The sequence below is a fragment of the Larus michahellis genome, chromosome 11 (genome assembly GCF_964199755.1).
Source record: "Larus michahellis chromosome 11, bLarMic1.1, whole genome shotgun sequence".
NCBI lineage: Eukaryota > Metazoa > Chordata > Aves > Charadriiformes > Laridae > Larus > Larus michahellis.
In genome coordinates this window covers 21,243,976-21,264,551 of record NC_133906.1, presented here as the reverse complement: position 1 = coordinate 21,264,551, position 20,576 = coordinate 21,243,976, and the positions used below count along the sequence as shown (strand labels likewise).

The window sequence follows — 20,576 nt, the reverse complement described above, 5'->3', positions numbered from 1 at the left end:
AAATAAGAAAGGACATTTACTAACTCCTTACCCCTTACATTGACATTTGAGTTTCAACTTTATGGTAGTGTTATAATATGGAGAAATTCAAATAGAACTTTTCAGCTTGCGGAATTGTGAATTTCTGAGTTTTGGCACCAGCATAAACCCGTTCTTGACCCTGGATTTCCTAATGTTTGCATCGTCCTCCCTACGCCAGGATCATTTTCCCTGTGAGAACAATACCGGATTTGGCTCCCTCGTACTGTGCTGTTACCGGAGTATTTTAGTGCATTAGCTGGTAGATTTGTTTACGCGCGGAGCGGTTCTGCCCAGCCATCGGTGCTCTAAGCTTTTCCATCTGCACGCCCCCACCCTGACCTTGATCTACCGTAGGGCTGGGGAGGGCTCGTTCGCGCTCCGGCCTCGCAGGCTTTTCTGTCGGGATTAGCTTTAAGGGGCTCAGGCTGTTGAAGGGTTTTTCTCCTGATAAATGGATTGAGACCCGTATTTTAATCTCACGTCATCAAACATTCATCAGATACTCTCGGTCATTACTGACAGAGCCAGGTTTGAACTGGTGACCCAGCAGTAAAAGGTCCCATTAGCAATTTCCTTAAACTGTCAAGTCATTGAATAACACAAATGAAACGCGATGGGATCTTTTTTTTTCCTACAGGTAAAGGCAGTGGGTTTCTGCCTAATTTTTATTTACCAATGACCGCGTTACCAAAACGCGCTGCGTTGAAGTCTTCATGCTCGCACGTGAGCCAGAGCCATGAAGAGACACGAAGATGGGGCACGTGACCCGAATGCAGCCCCTCGGCGCAGGGCGGTTGCGTGGTCCGGGGCAGCCACGCAAACTTCGCCCCGTTTTGTTCCCGTGAGCGGGGAGAGCGCTGGAGCGTCCCGGCAGCGATTCCCGTCCTCCCCATGCCACGCCGGCTCCGGGCTGCGCGCGCTGCTCTCCGTAAGCAATAAAAGCGGAGAGTGACAGGCGTTTGGAAAAGCGTCTTCGGCTCACGTCACGCCGTGCTGTTCTTTTACCAGCAATTTTGGTATCCAAGTTCTTTCTCTCTTTACAGAATCATTTGAAGAAATAATGTGTGAGCGGGGGGGGGTTGGGGAAATTACCTCCGGCAGTCATGTTATAATGGCTCTTGCGCTGACAGCCCTTTGGGAACAGTGGCAGCAGCGGGGTAAGTATATATGACATCTTTGTAGTGATAAAGAAACAAATAAATGTTCCCATTAACACTCCATCAGGTCAACAGCTATTCCAGACCAACACGATGTTAGAGGAACCCGTTTGATTCGTATCATCTAAGACACGCTTCTCCTGCAACACCTCTTCTGGAAGGCACATAAAACAGAGGTCCTGCTCCAACCAGGTGGAGTCATTAAAGAATCGGTGAACTTTTTTACAAGTTGCTTGAAATACCCTGGCCGGAGTCCAGCTCCGGCGTTGTTGCTGCGTCTGCGTAACAGTTCCTTCATCACACCATGACAATGACTCTGTTTCAGCGCCGGAGGAAGCAATTCCTCCATACGTCGTTTGTGACGCCTTTTGGGAGGCTTCCGAAGGCTTCCTAAGCCCCGCAGTGGTGTCGGTGGGGTGGGAAGCCTTACCATCACCATCTGCTTGGGAAGAACGAGCAGCGTCTGTGCATCATCCGTAACGGGGGGGTGCGCGCGTAGGGAACACGCACACAGGTGCCTGCGCAGACAGGCTGCCCTTCTCCTGGGAAAGTCAGTGCTTGAGCGAGAGCTACGCTGTCTCCTTCCCTGCGCAAACGCTAGCTAGTGAAGAACGCTTCCCAAAAAATTTCTGTTCAGAAGAGCGCTTACACACGCTTTAACTCTCCCAAAACGCAGACTTTGAAGCAGGTACAGACTTCCTAACTTAGCACAGGATAACCCAGAGTTCCTAACAAATACGGCGCTTTCTTCCTGTTTAACAGGCACCGTCTGGTTGTCTCTTTACCAAAACTTTTGTTACTTTTTCACGCAGGTTGAACGTTTTTGAGGAAAGGTCCTGAAAAGGGATACGAGAAGCCCAGGTGGGTGTCTTTGGTCTGCCTCCAGTCACGCAGATCCTGGACAAAGATAAAACCAAAGAAATCCCCTCTCCTGGGTCGCACAAAGCCAGGGACTTGAACATCGAGTTGTCCAAAGCTCTGGAAAGTGTGTATTAAAGTAAGTATCTCTTTATATCTTAAACTTAATTGCAACCAGGGCACTTCTAGGCTGTTCTGGCAAAGTCTCACTTGTCAATGGTGTGCCTACAGCTCCGGGCAAAATGTCTGAGCCCAGATGATGAACTTAATTCGGCTTCCACTGAAATCATAAAGCTTTCTGATGTTAACACGAATGCCGGAGAAAATCGGTTTCAAAATGGTCCGCGCGAAAAGGGCAGCCAAATCCTGAGCAATCAGGTCCTGGACATAGAGAACTTCACTCGCCGGGTCGGCAAGTGTTTTGTGTCTCTCTTACCACTCCCCTGTTTGAAGGAGCCTGAGATTTTGGAGTACGCCCTTCGAAAGAGCTCGTGTACCTCTAAAGCTGAAATCCCAAGCTGCAAAGTCCTCGGAGTTTGTCTAAGTGTTTAAAAGGAGATACAGATTCCTGAGTCACTAAAATACTTCCGATAATAGTCAGGCTTGATTCAGCAAAGCGTGTGACAAATTTAGTAGATGTTTAAATCTATTCTATGTAATCTGCTTAAACTCCTGCTCTCAGGGGGAGGGAGTGCATGCCTCTGGGTTTCTCCCTTCCCTCTTAGACGGGAGACGTGTATTTACATCTCCCTGAAGCCAATAGCAGTTGATTGTGTGTTTACATGCTTTGCCGAACTGACAATGTAAAAATCATCGCAAGATTTTGTGTGATAAAATAACCGTAATCTGTCCAGCGGCTGCCAGAATAAACAAATTAACTTCAAGCTAGCCTTAAATCTATTGCGAGCGCTGCCGGGAATGGAAATCCGCAGCCGTCTACAGCGCGGGCCCATTTCCACGGATGCACTGGTCAAAGAGATTTCCGTGGGAGCGGAGGGTGCGTGCCCTTTGCAGGGACGCTGCGCCCTTTTTGGCGTGAGCGGGGCTGCCGGGGGGGCGGCGGGAGGCCTTGGCACAGGGAGGGTGGCAGGAGGGGACAGAGCCCAGGGGTCCCTGTGGCCGACAGGCCCCGGGCCCGGGCAGCGCTGGGGTCCAGCGGCAGCCGGGGCAGCAGCGACGCTCCCACGGCCCAATTCACGGCTGGGCAGGACACCGCGCCCCCCACCCCCCCCCACCCACGAAGGACGGTGGCACCCACGAGTGTTCGGGGTGCCCCAACCAGCCCCCCGGCGCCCGGCCGGGTGCCTCTGCACTGTCACTTTGGGGACGCGCGTCCCCCGGGGAGCCCCGTGGGACAGAAGGGCGTCGAGGGGGGGCCGTGGGACCTGTCGCCCGTCCGTTCCCCGTGTCCCCCTCCCCACGGGGATCCCTACCCCCCGCCATGCAGCGGCGGCGCCGGCGGGTGCCGTTCCCCCGCGCGGCCGCCAGGTGGCGCCGTGGCCACGCGGCGCAGCGGCCCCCGGCCCCGCCCCCCCTCCCCCGCGGCGGCCCCGGGGGCGATCGGCTCCACCGCGGAGGCGGGGGGGGGGGCTGGCCTTACCTCCCCCCCCCGGCCCGTGAGAGCAGAGCGGGGGAGCCCTCCCCTCTCCCCCGCCGTGCGGCCCCGTGCGGGGCTCGCCCCGACGTGATTCCACAGCGCTGCTCGCCCCCCACCCTCCAGGAGTTGCTGGGGGGGGGGGACGGACGGCTCCTGCCCCGGGCGGTAACGGGGTGAGCTCGAAGGGATGCGCCTCGTATCCCTCCCGTTCCAACCTTCTCCTCCCGATGAGTCCCCGGGGGAGGGTCCGCTCCGCCGGGCTCTCGCTGCTGCCTGACAGCCCCCCCTGCCCCGGGGCCCTGCACACCCCCTTCCCCCCCGCACAGGTCTCCACCTTCCACCCCCCACCTCGCAGGCCAGGCGGGCAAATGCTTCCCTCAATGCCCCGCTGCTCCAGACCCGCAGGGGTTAACGTTGCCCCAGGGCCGGCGGCCTCCCCCTGCCCAGGGGGGAGCCCCCCACCATGTCATCCTGGGAGGGGGTAACCCAGGGGTCCCCAGCCCTCAAGGGATGGGGGGGCAGGAGGATGAAAGCTCCTGGATGAAACATTTCCGTCTAGGTCGACTGCTGCTGCTGCATGGCAGCTAGGGTAAAAGTGGGGTCCTGTCATCACCGTGCTGGGGGCAGACCCTTCTCTCTGGTCCCAGAGGCAACTGGGCTTCTTCCTCCTGAACAGGGCAAGCACAGCATCGTATCCCGATTCTCAGTCCCCTGAGCCTTTTTCTCCTCTTCTCCTTCTCCCCAGGAGCAAGCCAGGTAGGAGGAATAAAACACCCCAAGTAGCCGAACTGTGTCATCACCTGCCGGGGCGGGCATTGGATTTATCTGTGGATGGAGAGTCTTTGGATCGAAACAGGAGCCTGTTGGCTGTGAGGACAATATTCATGAAAAGCGTCTTTGCTGGGGAGGATACGAGTGAACCGTTCCCAAACCCTCAAGCCCCTTCCACCTCTGCATCAGCAGAAAGCGCAGGTACGTGCTCAGACTCCAAGTGCTCTGCTTTCAGTCCCACCTTGAGAGGAGAGGCTGCTTTTCCCTTTCCCCCCATCGGCATGGGTCCGGTGTTCATCTGCTTTCTCCCAAGAAGGGCAGGAAGGAGCACGGTCCCTTTGGGGGTGCCTCGTCCAGCTGCAAAGGTCAGGGAGGAGGGAGCAGAAGGCTTTTCTCTCAAAAATTCCCATTTCCAATCACTTCTTCCCTCCCTTGGGGTCTGGGCGGAGGGAAGCGGGGCCTGACCGTCCCCCCCTGTGCCGGGAGCCCCGGGGCAGAGTGAGCGGGGACTGGAGGCAGGAGGAGGGAGTTGTCCTGGATAAACTCCAGGTCAGAGGCGAGAGGGGCCTTGGGCCCATTTGGACACCGCCTCAGGGAAGGGGAGAGGCCTTTCCCCACCAGGAGAGTCCTGCGCTCCGGGACCTCGGTCTGCAGCCTCATAGAGTGTGCGTTGGTCCTCAGGAGTCCTTCCATGCCCCCCTTGTTCAAAGACCTCAAAACTCGTTCCCCGGGAGCCCTGTTTTCTCCTGTATAGGATGAGTAAGCCAGGCCCAGCCCTTTCTTCCTCCTTTCCCATCCGCTGACATTTGGATCCCAGCATTGCCCCATCCCTCATATCTGTCGTGACCAGGGACACTGAGACCATGTCCCGGCCCTGCTTGTGAGCTGCCCTTGCCCGCGCTGCAAAGTTGCAGCTTATGGGTTTGCGTTACGCGGGGTGCAATCCACGGCTCAGCCGTGCGGCTCTCGCTCGCTTTGGGAGCGACGCGTTTACTCACCCCTGGGAGTAAATCACAGCCTGCAAGTCTGTGTGTGTTTTATTCTGCAGTGTACGTTGAGAGCATTTCACTCGGGCTTGCGGGGAAGCCTCGCTCCAATGTGCCCGCGTTTCCCTCTGCAGCAAAGCCTTTAAGCGCCGAGTCCCAGCCGGCCCACCGCGGACTCCCCCGTGGCAGGCGGCGGAGTGTCCTCCAGCTCCGTTTGCGGCGCTGGGGAAAGGACAAACCCAGCTCTCCGCATGAATACGCTCCGGCCTCATACCCGGCGGTAGGCGTGCAGGAGCGGCAGTCGGCGGAGTGCGGTGGCGTTGGTCCAGAGACCAGACCCAGGTGGTGTGGAGAAAGTGAGTGCTAAAGGCAACTGGGAATTCTTTAAAATAAAAGCCCTGGTACGCTACAGTTGGCCTCTGCAGGCTGGATGGATCACACAAGTCTCTTCGCCTGCCGCCAGCTCTTTTTTTTTTTTTTTTTTCTTTTCCCCTCTCTCTTTTCCCAAAGTCCTGACTTTCTCACCCCCTCCTTGTTTCAGCTCTGCTTTTCTTTTCTGCTTTTCTTTCACACTCCTCCTGTGGGGGTCGAGCCAGTGTTTAACTCTTTCGTCCTTGCTGCGATTAGCCAGTGGCTTTGAGACAACCCGCGAGCCCCAGGTGGGACTTATCTCCCCCAGCCCTCACAGGAGCCCCCAGGAGCTTGCCCGTGTGTTGGGCACAGGGGCGCAGGTGTGTATGTGCAAGGGGCAAAGCAGTGGAGAACTTGTCACTTTTATTGTCGTGGCTGGCTGTCCCCGCCCGGTGGAGGTGCCCTCAGACTGCTGCTGGGATGCTGTTCCCTTCAGCATCCAGGAAAAGGCATGGAAACGGTCCCCTGATCCCCTGAACAGATTTGAAGGGCAAAATCTGCCAACTGCTCGGTGTATTGATTCAAATGCATTATTCCTCCCTGGGCAGATCCTTGCCCTGGGAAAGGAGTGATCAGTGCAGGTGCAAATAGCTTTTAATTGCAAAATGTATCTCACCATGGAGGCATTTAGGCTGGATATGATACAAGCGATCCGGCAGCAGCCTGAAGAAGACCAATAAGCCAGAGCACTGCAGGGGCCAAACTACTCCTATGCAATACCTATGGTGTAAATATTCATGTATGGCTGCGTGTCTGTGTTCTTCCATCTATCCCCGAGATATGACACAGTAGGATTATGTGAAGATTGAAATATCACCTGCAGGGAATGTGAAAACTTGCTCTCTGTAACTGTGTTCCTATGTGGGAACGCAGCATACTTTGGCTGCGGGTGTTTTCTGTGTGGACTTGCCTAAAGCCAAGGATCGGGCGCAGCTTCTCGGTGCCAGCGAGGTGCTGGCAGCGGGCTGTGCGCCTGCTTGTGAGGCAGAGCTCTCTAGCCGTGGTTTAGCTGGGTGCTCAGGCGGCCGTTGCTCACAAAGTGATGTACAGGTGGCTGGAAGAGGGTCCTGTAGAGTTGTCGGACAGCCTTAGGCTGCCTGTGGAGCCGTGTACCGCTGCCTATAGCGTGTCCTACCTGGGATGCCTGTTCTCCGGGCCAGCTCCGGGGCCCTTCTCTGTGCTCCGGATGGGGTGTTTGCCGGCTCGGCACGGCCCGGTGGGCTCCGCTGCCCCCCGCGGGGCTCCGCGCAGCCCCTGGAAGGGGCGGACAGGAGCTGCGGGAGCAGCCGCCCGCCCCGCCGTCCCCCGCCGCTCCCGGGGCAGCACCTTCCGCACCTCGCGGTGGGGGATGGAGGGGCACGGGAGCAATTCAGAGATACCTCGGACGCTTCAGAGGTTAACCGGGGTCAGGGGGTGTCCCCCTCGAGCCTCCGCGGCGTGACATCGCCCTGGGGAGGGCGAGTAGCCCGGCTTGCCGGGATGCACCGCCGGGTTTTGTTTTATGTGCAAGGCTGTGTTTGGGGAGGTGTCACCCAGGCAGACGGCAAAAGCCCGGGGCGCAGTGCGGGGTGGGGGCGCGGCAGCGCAGCGACTTGCGCGGGGGAAAGGATGGGGGTTGATGCCGGGAGAGCGGCGGGTCGGGGAGCCCGCGGGGAGGTGCGGACACTGCGCCCGCTCCGCCGCCGCGCAGCCAGCCCCGCGCTTCCCCAGCGAGGGCAGGAATCGGTTTTATTATTATTTTTCCTTAGGAAAAAAAAAAAAAAATTGACTTCCTAGAAAAAAAATATCGGACTTTCTCCATGAACTGTCCCGTTCGGAAATCGCGTGCTTTTGCCGCAAAGCAGCGTACCGCTGCCCGGGGACGGGGCAGGAACCGGGGCGAGCGGTGGGCGTTCGGCGGGGCTTTGGGGATGTGCAGCGGGGAAGTTGGAGGGACGCGGGGCAGTTCCGGCCCCAGGCGCGTTTCCAGCGGCGTTTGCTGCGGGGACAACCCCGCTGCGGGCGGCGGCCTCTCCCTCCCGGGCTGGGGGCACCCCCGGCTTCGGGCAGCCGGGCTGGGGGGCGGCAGCCTGGCCCCGGGGGAGTGGGGAGGGCTCGGCCACCCTCGTAATTAGCGCTGCCGCTTGTCCCCGCCGGCTATGGCTGTGCGGGAGGGAGGGGGGGGGGCCGCTGCGGGGCGCCCCTCCGGGGGAAGGGGGTCCGTGCCCCCCCCCCGGTTGTCCCCACGCGTGTACCTGGCGGGGGGCAGCCCGGGCGAGCGGCGCCGCCGCCTCGTTGATGAACAAAGGCGCGATCGTGCCTGTATTAACGCCCCCCCCGTGCCCCCCCCATCCCCACCCCGGGGGGGGGCTTCGGGGCAACTTTCCCCCGGGCCGGCCGGGGCGCCTGGGCGGGGCTATGCTAACGAGGGGGGCGTGGCCTCGCCCCCGCGGCGGCCACTCGCGGGTTGCCATTGGCTGCGGCCGCGCCGCGGGGGCGGGGCTGTGTGTGTGTGGAGGGCGGGGGGGAGCGGTGACGCGATGCAAATGAGGGGGGCGTGGCGGCGAAGGCCCCGCCCCCCGCCCGCCGGGGCTGCGGGGCTCGTGTTCGGCGGCGGGGACAGTCAAAGTGGCTCCCATAGGGAGAGACGGCGAGTCCGCCCCGGCGCTGCGGGAGAGGGAGGGGGCGCGGGCACCGGGAGCCCCAGGGTCTCCCTCCGTCCGTCCGTCCGTCCATCCGCACCGCCGCCGCGGGTGCGCCCCTCTCGCTCCCTTCCCGGCGTGCGCCCGGCTCCGGCAACTCGCTTCCTGCGCGGCTGAAGGAGGGAGGAGAGAGCGCTTCGGCTGGGAGAGGAGAGAAGAAAGAGGGAGAAAAGAAAGAAAGAAAAGAGAGAGGGGGGGAAAAGGGGGGGGAAACTTGCCTCTCTTGTCACTGGAAAATGACACTTGATGTAGCAGAGCCTGCCGCAGCTCCCGTTCGTCCTATTGTTTCTTAAACTGCCATCTGAGATTTTTTCTTTTTTTTTCTTTTTTTTTTTTTTTTTGTCTGCTGCCATCCGAGGGGTGTCTTCATACAAAAGGGACTTCAAGTACTCCTCCGGCTTGCGAGCGCTGCGACCAGCCCCCAGCACCCCGCCAGCCCCTCCAAGCACCCAAACAAACTGCACACGCAGCAAACAGCAGCGACAAAACCGGGCTCTGATTGCCTCTGGATTTTTTTTTTTTTAAATGTGTGTGCCTGTGTTTGCTTTCTCTGACTTGCTTTGATTCCAGAGATCAGCTGCAGAGAGAAAGAAAAAAGAGAGAAAGAGAGGAAAAAACCCCCATATATAACAGTCCTCCTGGTGATTTTATCACTTTTTTTTTTTTTTTTTTTTTTGAGTAAAGAAGGAAGATTTGCGCTGTTGTTTCTGATTCATGTTTGGGATTCAGGAAAGCATCCAGCGGAGTGGGAGCAGCATGAAGGAAGAGCCCCTCGGCGCGGGGATGAACGCGGTGCGGACGTGGATGCAGGGAGCCGGCGTCCTGGACGCCAGCACGGCCGCTCAGAGGTAGGCAGGCTCCGCGCCCGCGCCCCGCTCCGCGCCCCGGGGCGCACACGCCGCCTGCAGCGCTGCTCCCCGCGGGCAGCGCCTTTTCCCCCTGCGCCAACAAAAATGCCGGCTCTGAAGCTCTGCTAACAGCAGTGAGTTTCGCGTAGATGTCGCCAGTTAAATATTTATTCCTCTTGTCCCGTAGAAATGATTTTTTTTTTTATTAAACAACAATAATAATAATAATCAAGGAAGCGGCGAGTTTCGCTAGGTAGGAATAGGTGGGTTTTAATCTCTCTAGCCCCTTGTGTTCGCGCAGAGGAAGGACTTTTCAAAACTATGTTTGCTGCTGATTTAGTCTTAAGATCCCCAAATGACACTTTCCTCCTCCGATAAGCAGCGAGTTGTGCACGGATGTATCCAAAATATATTTCTCTACCTCGCTTTCTTATCCTTGTCAGGATCAGCAGCCTCCCTTCTTCTCCTCCGATAAGCAGGGAGTTTTGCAAAGCTTTCTCGAGGAGAAATTTAATTCGAAGCCCCTCTGTAAAACCACTGCCACTTATCTTAGATTTTTTTTAAAAAAGAAATCCCTTCAAATAGGAGGTGTATTTCGGCGAAGCTGCGCGCAGCCTCGCTTTCTCTCTTACTTCTCCTTCTCCCCATCCTCTTCCCCGCGAAAAAAGAAACCCAAAATAACTGATGCCGGATTCGCAGCCTGAGCCCTGGAGCCGGCATCAGCTAAGAAGTTTAATGTTGACATATCCCGGTGTCTCCCACCTCGCCCCGCACCCCTCCCTTTGGAGCCCTCTAAGGAAGGGAAAGTTTCTGCAGGGACAACCCTGAAATATTTCAAGTTGTCTCCTGGGCTGCCGTCGCGGTGTTTACCCACCACTCCGGCGAGGGGAGGAAAGGCTGGCAGGACTGAAACTGAAAGATAAGGCACATGAGCGCTGGGGTGACAGCTTCCAGCCGAGTTTGAGAAGTGGCAGGACCGATGCCGCTCCGCGGGGCAACGCGCCGGCGGGGCTGAGCGCGGTTTCTCCGCCATGCAGGGCCGGCTGCGAGCGGCCGCGGCCCGCGGGGAGGGTTGGTGGGTGCCGGGGAGGGGGGGTGTTGCTTGGTGCTTCGGTCTCGCCGCAGGGATGGGGTCGGGTCTGTGCGGTGCTCCCGGCTCTGCGGGGTTTCGACGGGGCCGCGCTCGATCACGCCTGGCCCGAAGGGAAGAGCCCCGGGGCGACTCGGGGGATGCGCATCCCCGGGGGAGCCCAGCCGGGTCCCGGCGGGGGAAGACACGGCCCCGGGAGCCGGCTGGGGGGGTTGGGGGGTGGGGGGGGGAAAGGGCGGCGTGAGGCCGCGTCGTCGGGGCTGCCGCTAACCCGCGTCTTTCTGGTCCCAGCGGAGTGGGTCTGGCCCGGGCTCACTTCGAGAAGCAGCCTCCCTCCAACCTGAGGAAGTCCAACTTTTTCCACTTCGTCCTGGCTCTGTACGACCGGCAGGGGCAGCCCGTGGAGATCGAGCGCACCGCCTTCGTGGGCTTCGTGGAGAAGGAGAAGGTGAGTAGCCCGGCGCCCCGCGGGGACTCGGCCGCTTCTCCCGGGCCCTCCCCGCTCCGCTCCCCCCGGGGCCGCGGCACCGGCTCGTCCCGGGAGCCACCGCCGCCTCCCGGGCGTCTCGCTCTGCCGCGGCCCGGGGGGCAGCCGGGGAGGGGGTCTACCCCTGGTCCCTCGCTGCTCCTGGGGCAGAGGAGGGGGCTGAGAGCTGCCCCGTCCAGCCCTGGGGGCAGCCGGCGTGCGAGTGATGGAGAAACTTCATATGTTTTGTTTTCTTTTTTCCTCCGGCCTCCCGTGTCCTCTTGGACTTCAGGAAGCCAACAGCGAAAAGACCAACAACGGGATCCACTACCGCCTGCAGCTGCTCTACAGCAATGGTAAGGGCTGGGAGCCCCCGGTGTCAGCCCCGCCACCCCCCGCCGCCGCCGGTCGCCCTCCCGCCGCCTCCTCGGCTGGAAAGCCCACCAGAGGCCGGGGAGCCGCTGACCCGGTTCCCCTCCGCTCCGCGCATCCCTGCGCTCGGTGCCTGGGCGCAGCCCGGCCGCGGCCAGCGCTGCTGGGAGACGGGTGGCCCCTGCGGGCCCGAGCCCTCGGGCGAGCCCCGGCGCGCTGCCGCCGGCCGGCCCCGCTCCTCACCCCTCTGCCTTGTTTCAGGGATCAGGACGGAGCAGGATTTCTACGTTCGACTCATCGACTCCATGACCAAGCAGGTAAGGGCTGCGGGACGCCCGCGGAGGAGGTGTGGGGGGGTGTGTTTTGGGGGGGGGGCGGCAGCCGTCGGGGCGGCCCCCGGGAGCGCGGCGGGGCGGCCCGCGGAGGCGAAACCCGCCCCCGCCGCCACCAAGCGCAGCGGCTCTGCCCCGCCGGCGGGGAAGGGGCTGCCGCCTCCCGGGGCGGGGGAGGGGGGGCACGGCCGCGCTCCCCGCTCCGCACCCGCGCAGCGGCGGGGGCTGCAGGGCCGAACCGCGGGGACCGACCCCGGCGGCGGGGCGGCGCGGAGGGTCCCCGCGGGACCGTGCCCGCCGCTGGGCTTGGGAGCTCCGAAAAATACAGGCGACCCCCCCGCGCCGTCCTAGGGCCGGTTTTGCCGCTTAATTAATAAGAATTAACCTCCGGCCGCCCCCAGCCCACCAAACGCCGCCAGCGCAAGCCGCTGCTCGGGCGCGGGGGCCGCGTTTGTCCGTCCGTTGTTCGCGCTGCCGCCGGGTCCGTGGGTGAACGGAGGAGCGGTCACATCGCGACACGTCTGCGTGTCGCGACAGCCCCCCGAAACGCGGCGCGGGGAGCGGCGAGCTCGGTGTCGGGCTTCGGGGAGGGCTGTAGGGCAGCAGACCTTGCCAGTGGATTAACCCTAATTTTAAGCCTGCTCTTTAGCTTCCAAACAGAGCCATAACGCGCGTGCCTACCTGTAAAAAATACTTTCCCGTACGAAAACAGTGTTTTTGCAAAGGGACTATCCGAACAAATCGATTCTTTTTTTTAAAAGAAATGCTACTCTAGCTTTTTATTCTGCTCCTGTCAGAATGTTTTTCTCTTACAATACGTTTCTTTTAAATAGTTGCGGTAGCTTTTAAGGCTTTTTATCCTGAAGATTTGTTTTTTCCCTCCTAATCTGTTTTACTTGTTAAAAAAAATTCTTACATTTTATTTAGGAAAAACATTAAGCTTTTTTTTTGCACCGATAGGAAAAGTCAGTCCCTGTATGTTGTCTGTAGGGAAAAAACTCTTGGCTTGTATTTGGGTTTCTTTTCTACAGCAAAACATAAAGCTCTAAGGGCTGAGTTTGTTTTAGAAAACTCTCTTTGATGGTCCCAAAACATCTTTTCCTGCTATTGAAGACTGCCTTTCAACACAAAAAAAAAAAAAAAGGAAAAGTAAAAAAAGTAAAAAGGAACTTGGATGAATTTTACTAGGGAATCCACAATGCATCTGAACTCTGTTAAACTATATACTTCCAAACAGACCCCATTCCCTGTAGGAATTAAGACAGCAGCAACATAGCTTTCTTAACAAATCTTGGAAAGCATTTGCTGTCATTCCTTGTTTTTCAGGGACAAAATGGTTAGTTTGTGTTAAAAGTAACAAAATCTTCCTGATACGTGAACTCTTTTTAGTCTTTTTGGAGCTTATGTATTTCACCGTAGACCGTATGAGAGAGACTATCAATAAATATTACCTTTAAATAGCTTTCCTCTCATTACGGAAATGCAAAAGCCTCTTGTTCATAATCCTGTTGAAAACAGAGCCCTGAACTCATGTAGAGCAGCGGATTCAAAATAATTTTCTTAACAAAGGCATCTTGCATATGAAGAGTTCATCCTAAGGCACTGTTTGACCTCTTGGTCTCTCATTATTATCAAGTCATCAGAGGGTCTTTGGAGAGAAAGGGGGGAAAAAAACCCCGAGATACAGTTTATTTGTAAAACCTACCGTGTAGCTTTAAAGCACATTCACAATGAAGGAAAAAAAAAACCCCACAGAAGAAATCTGTCTTGATTTCAGGAAGTCTTACAAAAACAAAGTTAGTGCAAATTACAGATTTTGGGGAAAGTGCGATGGAGCTGAGAAGCGAGGATTTAGAACAAAAGCTCTCGGAACTCAGATTAGAAAACAGGGAGCGAAAGGCTGTTTTAGACGCAAACATGTTTGCTTACGTATTAATTTCATGAATGTAATTTCTTTAGGCATGACCATAATCGCTTATGAAAAATAGGGCATTGTCATGTCAAAACTGTGGCATGTGCCGCTCTGAATTTTTTTGGGGACCAGGGGCTAAATTCTGCCTCTTCTTCTTTTTAATTCTTTCTTTTTTTTTTTTTTTTTTTTTTTTTTTTAAGCGTAATTATTTCAGAGTTGCGATCGCTTCGGTTACTGAATGCTTATTAGGAAGCGAAGTATAACACATGACAGAAGCTCACCCAAATGTTGAATATATCATTTATATTTTACGACAGTGAATTATATAGAAGATTCTCAAGTAACTTTCAAATCATCAAACTGTAATTAAATATTGCAAAGACTGTCTGAAAATTCTTTAATTTTTAATGAAAGTTAAATATATATTGTCAGTCTACTTGAAGGTGTAGTATTTTAATGCATGACGCTCAGAACAAATTGGATAATGAAATGATTACTTTTAAATGAAACTGTTGCAGAAGCGTACATGTTCCTGCTGGCAAGGAGCTCCTCGGTCCTCACACGCGCACATTCACACACTCAATAATTGTGAATTCCCAGGCTGGAATTACGGCTACTCTGAGGTTTCTGGTGGCAAATTGAAAATCCCACAGAAGCAAAGCTTGAATGAGTTAGGTTCCCCAGATCATACGGGGAAGTATCTGTGGCTCTTTCCTTACATTAAGTAATTATTTTTTAAAAAAAATATACGGGCAGATCAGTTTTAAATGTATTCTCTTTGTCTCACAGTTATAAATGGCAAGGTTTTGTACAGCTGCAGACTATTAAGCTAGGTAAGAGAAAATAAAGTCCGTTCTGCAAATCAGACCTAGATTCCTGCGTATAGGATTGCTACTCATAGATATAACGTAAACGTCCCATCAGCGGCATGCGTTGTATCAGCAGGTAGACAGGCAGGGCTTCGCTGGGCTGGATGCGGTGTGTGTAACAAATAGTAGATATTCCTGCTCCTATGGAGTTCCTGATCTGACTAAGCCGGTGGTTTGTTCGTGGGGCTGTGCCCAGCTAAGAAACTCATGGCAGGGCTCCTGTCACGGGTGGAACAGGGGGATCTCCGTCTCCCGTGCGCGTCTGTACGTCCTGGATCAGCTGCGGTGCACTATGGGAAGCGGGGCTGGAGGGTGGCGTTACCTGGAAGCAACCGCGAATTTTCTTGCAAACTCCCTCCCAGGGCAGCCCTGGGGTGTCGGTGTGAACTGTATGCAGGCGCTGCCCCAAAACGTGGGGCAGGCGCGCTCCTTGGTAGTCTGGGCTGTGGGACTTCCGAATGGGAAACCCAGGCAGGATTGGTCTCCAAGGGCATCTTTTTGAGTGATGTTCAGGATAATGTGCTTGGCCTTTGGTGGTGGCCCCGGAGAAGCGTTGGCTAAGGTGGGAATTGCACGTCTTTGAGGGGTCTCACTGTGTTCCCCAAATGTGCCCCTGTCATCTATAAATTGTAAATACTACGCGCAAATCGTTCATGTTGCGGGGAAGTTCTTTTCAGTCAGGGTAGCAACGTTCGGCGTCAATACTGGCTTAATTAAATTTTCTTTTATGTTATCTTGGCACCTCATTTTATGCCGGGATCACATTCCTAATGCGTTCAAAACCCTGTAGGATCCCAAACTTTATAGCTGTTGCTTTCCGTAAAGCAGCAGCTCCTCCCGCAGTAGGTCTGGCTCTAACAATGATGCATTTTGAGATTGCCTGCAAAACGTGAAAGATGCCTGCTCTAATGAAACCGGAGTTTTTAGGCAAGTCTAAGGATTTTAATATATTTACGGAGAAGAGATGCCTTCTATTTCTTCAGCGGTATTTTCATAAAGTTGAGGTATTTCATTATTAGGAAAGATGGAGGAAATAAATCTGAAATACTTGTTCCCCACCCATTTCTCCTTCAGCCGTTCTCATCCATAAGACATAACCGATGCTAATATGGCTCAGGCATCTTCAAAATCATAAGTTTAGCACGATAGCTATTGTCTCTTGCTGAGAGTCCTCATGAGTCAAAAATCCTTCCTTCAGACTTAGACTGTTTATATTTTGCGCCCCCCCAGTCCCTTAACTCGGATGCAAATGGTTTTTCTGTTGACTTCTCTATCATCCTCTGATGTCTGCAGATATTTGATCAGCCCTCTATTCTGTGCGCAGCGCGGCCCTTCTCTGGCAGCTCCGCGCATGGGGAAAAAAAAAAATAATGTTATCAATAAGTTCAGAGGAGCCTCAGCAGACTTGGAGAAATTTCACACAAACATAAAACAAAACCTAACCCCTGCGACGGGGAAAGTTTACATTGCGCCAGATTTTAGCAGCTTTCTTGTGCCTTTGGTGAGATGTCAGAAGCGCAGGTGATTTTAATTTTCTTGTACAGAGAGGAATGGAGAAGTTTGGAATTTGCATGCATGATCAGGACCTGTGTTTGGGAAAATGTAAACTCATCACAGTGGAAAATGTGTTGTTTGGAGTCTGAGGGTGAAAACAAAGCTGAGGATTTTGGAGAGACTGCCTGAGCCAGATGGCCTGGTGCATTCCCAGTCTGGCAGCCCAACTGCTCCCTCCTGTATAATATACAGCCATTTGTTCTGGGATATTTACGCTAGAGCTGTTTCCATGTGAATGTTTGAAAACCATTAAAAATGAACATATTAGGAGAGATAAATTTATTTAATTTGTGCGAATACGTCGATACGCAGGCTGTGTATCAAAGGCAGAGGGGAGGCCGGATAAAATAATTAGATGCTGCTGAATTGTGCACAGAGAGGGACAGCAAGAACTACCCGTCCTCGCCCTGGGACCCGGCGCTGCGCTACTTGTCCGGGATAAAGCTCGCTGGGATGAGTCGAAATTTTGCCTGGGGAAGGGGTAAAAACTCGGGTAATGAAGGGTTAAGGATCTGCAGCCAAATAAATGTAATTCACAGTATTTTCTGCGTGGCTATATAGCGGATACAAGCCTAATCCTCCCTGGGTGAAATTCTGGCCCATCTGAAGTCAATTGCAAAGCTCCTATTGAATTCGGTGGGGCCAGGGTTTTATTTTCTCTCTGTGTGTATGGCTGTATACGTCATTACAAATCATTTTAGTTCTGTTTTTGAAAAGACCCTCGTTTTAATGAGGTTTTTCTTTCTCCTTTATTTCACTACAGGAGATAGATAGTTTGTTTTGTGAAACAGATGAGGAGTCTGAAAGGGAGTGGATTTAGATGCGTGTTGGTGATTTCTCCCCTTCTCTTGCTCTTTTAAAATCAAGGCCATGACACAACCGAATAATATAATGACCGTGATCTCATTCCTTCAAGGTTGTTTTTCGTCCAGTTCAGGATTGCTTGACTGGCAAACTGACACCATGGGACGGTTCTGCCCTGGGTTGTACCAGCACAAATCTGGATTTATTCAGGAATAGCTAAGGACAAAATCTGGCTCTATGTTTTTTCCAACTTACTCGTCAACTATTTTACTGCTTCATCCTGCCGTCTTTACTGGGGAAAAAGTGGATTAAATGGGAACTAACTGTGGTCTTGACTTTTATACTACCCCCCCTCCCTTTTATTTTATTTGATTTTATTTTATGTTATTTTATTATTTATTTTTTTTTAATGAACTCCGTCACTGAAAAGTTTAGGCGAATTGCTGGACGCACTTGTCCTCTAGAAATGACTGCGATGTGCTCAATTTAGTAATTTTTTATTTGCTGGCAAGCAGTGAATTGCATTTAATTTAACTTTTTATGCGGCTTTATTTAATTGCAAGCGAGGAAGTCTTATATTTTGACACTAATTTTTTGGGGCCTGATTTTGAAATCCGTTTGTGCATGAGTGATCGTTACTCACTGGGACTTCTCGTAGAAAGGTTACTTGGGTGAGTAATGGCTTACAAAATGGAAGATGAATTTTGTGGGGAAATATTGAAGTTGTTCAGGAGGGGAAAAAAAAAAAAAAGACTATTTTGAAATGCTCATGAAATGCACCGAGTTAAAACGACACGAAGTAAACAAAAAGAAAAAAAACCCCAAAGTCTATAATTTTGCATTTCCTTTGCTGGTGTTTTGTTGTGCAACCCTGGTGTGTATTTGCAGGCTTATTTTTAGCTCTGCTGTGGTCTAAGTTTATGCGCTGTAACTTTCACTTTATCTCTCATTAATGTGATCCCTATTTGACAAAATCACGACGACGTTAGTGCGACGAGGAATCCTGCCGCAAACACCCTGTTTTAAAGCCCGAACTTTAAAAAACAATAACGAAAACAGAAAAATTAAGATAGACTTGTTAAAGGAGTAGCTTTTTCAAATCTTACAGTTAAAAATTTTCACAGCAGTAACATTGCGGACCCTTCCTGTGAAAATACTTCTGGCAGCTATAACGATCTGAAACTTTAGCAGTTCCTGTTTCCTTTTTGAAACTAATTGTAGAATTAATGCTGTAGGGCAGCGCCGCTCGCAAGAGGGGAGAGAGTATCTGCAGCGCTCTCGGGCAGCCCGTCATGGAAGTTCGCGGCGGGCGCTTCGCACGCCCGTTGGCACAAGCAAACGGGGACACGGGGATGGGCGTCGGACACGAGGTGCTCGGAAACGAACTCGGCAATTCCTCCCGCTGCCTGGAGCTTCCTAGAAATTCCTGCAGGAGCAGGGCATTGCGGGAGCATCGGCGCTTAACGGGGAGAAAACAAAACGTACATGGGTACAACGCCGGTGATTAAATGCAAATAAAGTGAGAAGCAAATCCTTAGCGTAGAGGAAGGCAGAAGAATGTCATGCAGGCAAAGAAGGGATCACTGATGCTAAACACAACAGACAAGGTGATTATGTACCACAGTGCTGACTCTGCCCGTTCATTATTGCTATTTAGCTGAGTTATTTAAGCGGGTACCTGGAGGTTAAGTAAGCATAGCAGCGGGAGGAGAAGGGGAAGAGAGAGCGGAGGGGGGAAAAAAAAGAAAGTAAATGTTGTGTTCTGGTTTGTCACCTCTAGCGCTTCCTTGGCTTCGCGGGCAACAAGGTAACCCATACCGGGTACATTTATTTTAAGATTTGAAAGTTTAAGAAGAATGAGCCAAGTCCCGCAGTCCCCCCTCGGGCACTATTCGTCCCGTGTCGTGCTGCGATGGGTGGACTCGATGGGGTCTGGAGGTGTTTGTCTCCACCGGAGGCCTCGGGAGCAGACCTGCTCTTTACCCCTCATGCTTTGTAGTTTCAGGGGCAGATTATTTTTTAATTATTGATTAAGTTCAAAAAGTGCCGTGAGCTTCCCCCTTGCCTGGCCTGTCCCGCTGCCAGGTGGAACCCGATTTGGGGTTTCTGGAGTGCTTGCAATGTCCCCGCTGACCGACCCCATCAGTTGTCAGCCGGTTACTTTGATGCCCTGGTTTTGGCTGGAAGAAGCTTCTCCCCATCTTCCCCTTCAATGCCTGGAAATGAGGATCTTCTCAATTTGTCCCATTTCGTGACGTAACACGCAAATGACCGTACTGCCATCATCCAAGGCCTCTTGCAAACCACCTGTAGCTCTCTTGGGCACCGATGTGCAAGTGCCTCGAGGGGTGGGCCAGCAGCCGAGCAGGGACCTGGGGTCCCAGCTGGGGTCGGGGGGGTTTGCTGGTGTCTGTGCTGCCTGGACTTTGTGTGTGTCCTGTCCTGCGTGTGACCACTTTCTTGTCCCCTTTGTAAAAGTGCTGGGCTCACAGGTTTTGTGCCTGGCTGGTGGGAACGAGGGGGCAGGAACCAGGCGAAGCTCTGTACCCGTTAGTAGCAATGAGACCATCGGCCTCTGCTTCATCTCATCAGCAAAGAAACACCCTGCGCTGGCTGTCAGGTTTTAGGGGAACGCACATAGCAAAACCCGCGTGAAAAAATTAAAAGTAGCAAAGATAACACAGCCCTGTTCCTGATACTATTTATGGAATCATTAAATAATTTTATAATGCATGATATTGCGTATTACTATTAAAATGGTGTTAAAAATCAGCTCAGGCTTCTTCATATTTGTGAGTCCTGAGATCCGTGCCCCCTTTGCAGGTACAACGCCTCTTACCCTTGGTGGGTTTTATTTGTAAGGGCTGGGAAAGCAGTTCACGTGATCTTACTTCATCATCTATCAAGATAACTTATTTTTTCTCAGAGTTTTCCACACTTCCTCTTCAAAGTGGTCTCATTCCATAAAATGTATATCATCCACATAGTGTAGTTTTATCTTTTATTTTCAATATCTATTTTATCGTTAGCTTTAGGGATACCCATATCAGATGTCATTTTGTGTGTGGAGTTTGTTCCCCAGTTTCTTCTCTTTAAGTCTGTATCTAGTGGCAGAGATTGTAGGTTGTTTGGTTGGACTCGATGATCTCAAAGGTCATTTCCAACCATGAAGATTCTGTGATTCTATGATTTTAGAGGCTGAGAAGGTCACACCACAGGTCAAGGGTAGAGCTGATGCTCAGAAGCAGGAGTGGTCATCTCGCCGAGGCTGGGGCTCTGACCATTCATCCCAGCTCCCAAAAACACGTAGGAACCTCAGTGCTATCGCAAGATGCTGTTGCAAAGGCAACTTCACTTTGGTTTTGCTGCTGGGGGGCTGGTGCCCGGGACCAGGGCTGGTTTGAAAACACGACTCTGTGCTGATGGGATGGAAACCCTGCGAGCACTAACCTAGTTTGTGTGTAACGCCGATCCCTCGCCGCTGGTTCTGCTGGTGGGAGGATCGCAAACGTAGACTCTTCTTGAAATGCGAATACACCGTCTTTCCACAGTTCTAACTTAAAGGATTCTTCCCATGCTATCTCAGAGTCAAATTTCTCAAGCTGGTTGAGCCTCTGTTTGTTTTGGTATCCTCTGCTCCGGTAGGGCCTGCCTCTCGCTTATTTATATCCCCGTAACTCCAGAGTTGTTCTCCGGAAAGCAGCGGATCACGAGGTTCAAGGGGAGAATCAGGCCCAGGCGCTTTCTCAGGAGCTACCAGGAAAACGCCTGGGCTGCGCAGCTTTTGTAATTAAAAATACATGAGCTCCCTCTTTTCTGTCTTATTTTTTTAATGAATAGAACCCAA

The 20,576-nt window shown here is 53.4% G+C and overlaps 1 protein-coding gene across 11 annotated transcripts in view; it reads left to right on the top strand.

Annotated features, from left to right (window-relative positions):
* The first annotated feature begins 290 nt into the window (after positions 1 to 290).
* EBF1 (EBF transcription factor 1) overlaps positions 291 to 20,576 on the top strand; it is a 291,177-nt gene continuing 270,891 nt past the window's right edge. For 4 of the 11 annotated variants that reach the window (XM_074603870.1, XM_074603869.1, XM_074603867.1 and 1 more), the window contains exons 1-4: positions 8,412 to 9,330; positions 10,712 to 10,868; positions 11,179 to 11,242; positions 11,520 to 11,575. In XM_074603870.1, the coding sequence (XP_074459971.1) occupies positions 9,197 to 9,330; positions 10,712 to 10,868; positions 11,179 to 11,242; positions 11,520 to 11,575 (411 nt within the window). In that variant the 5' untranslated portion in view covers positions 8,412 to 9,196. Of the gene's footprint in view, positions 1,371 to 1,752; positions 1,867 to 1,990; positions 2,176 to 4,378; positions 4,606 to 5,676; positions 5,747 to 8,410; positions 9,331 to 10,230; positions 10,406 to 10,711; positions 10,869 to 11,178; positions 11,243 to 11,519; positions 11,576 to 20,576 lie in introns of those variants that run through there. The other 7 variants (XM_074603875.1, XM_074603874.1, XM_074603873.1 and 4 more) reach the window with 5 other exon arrangements.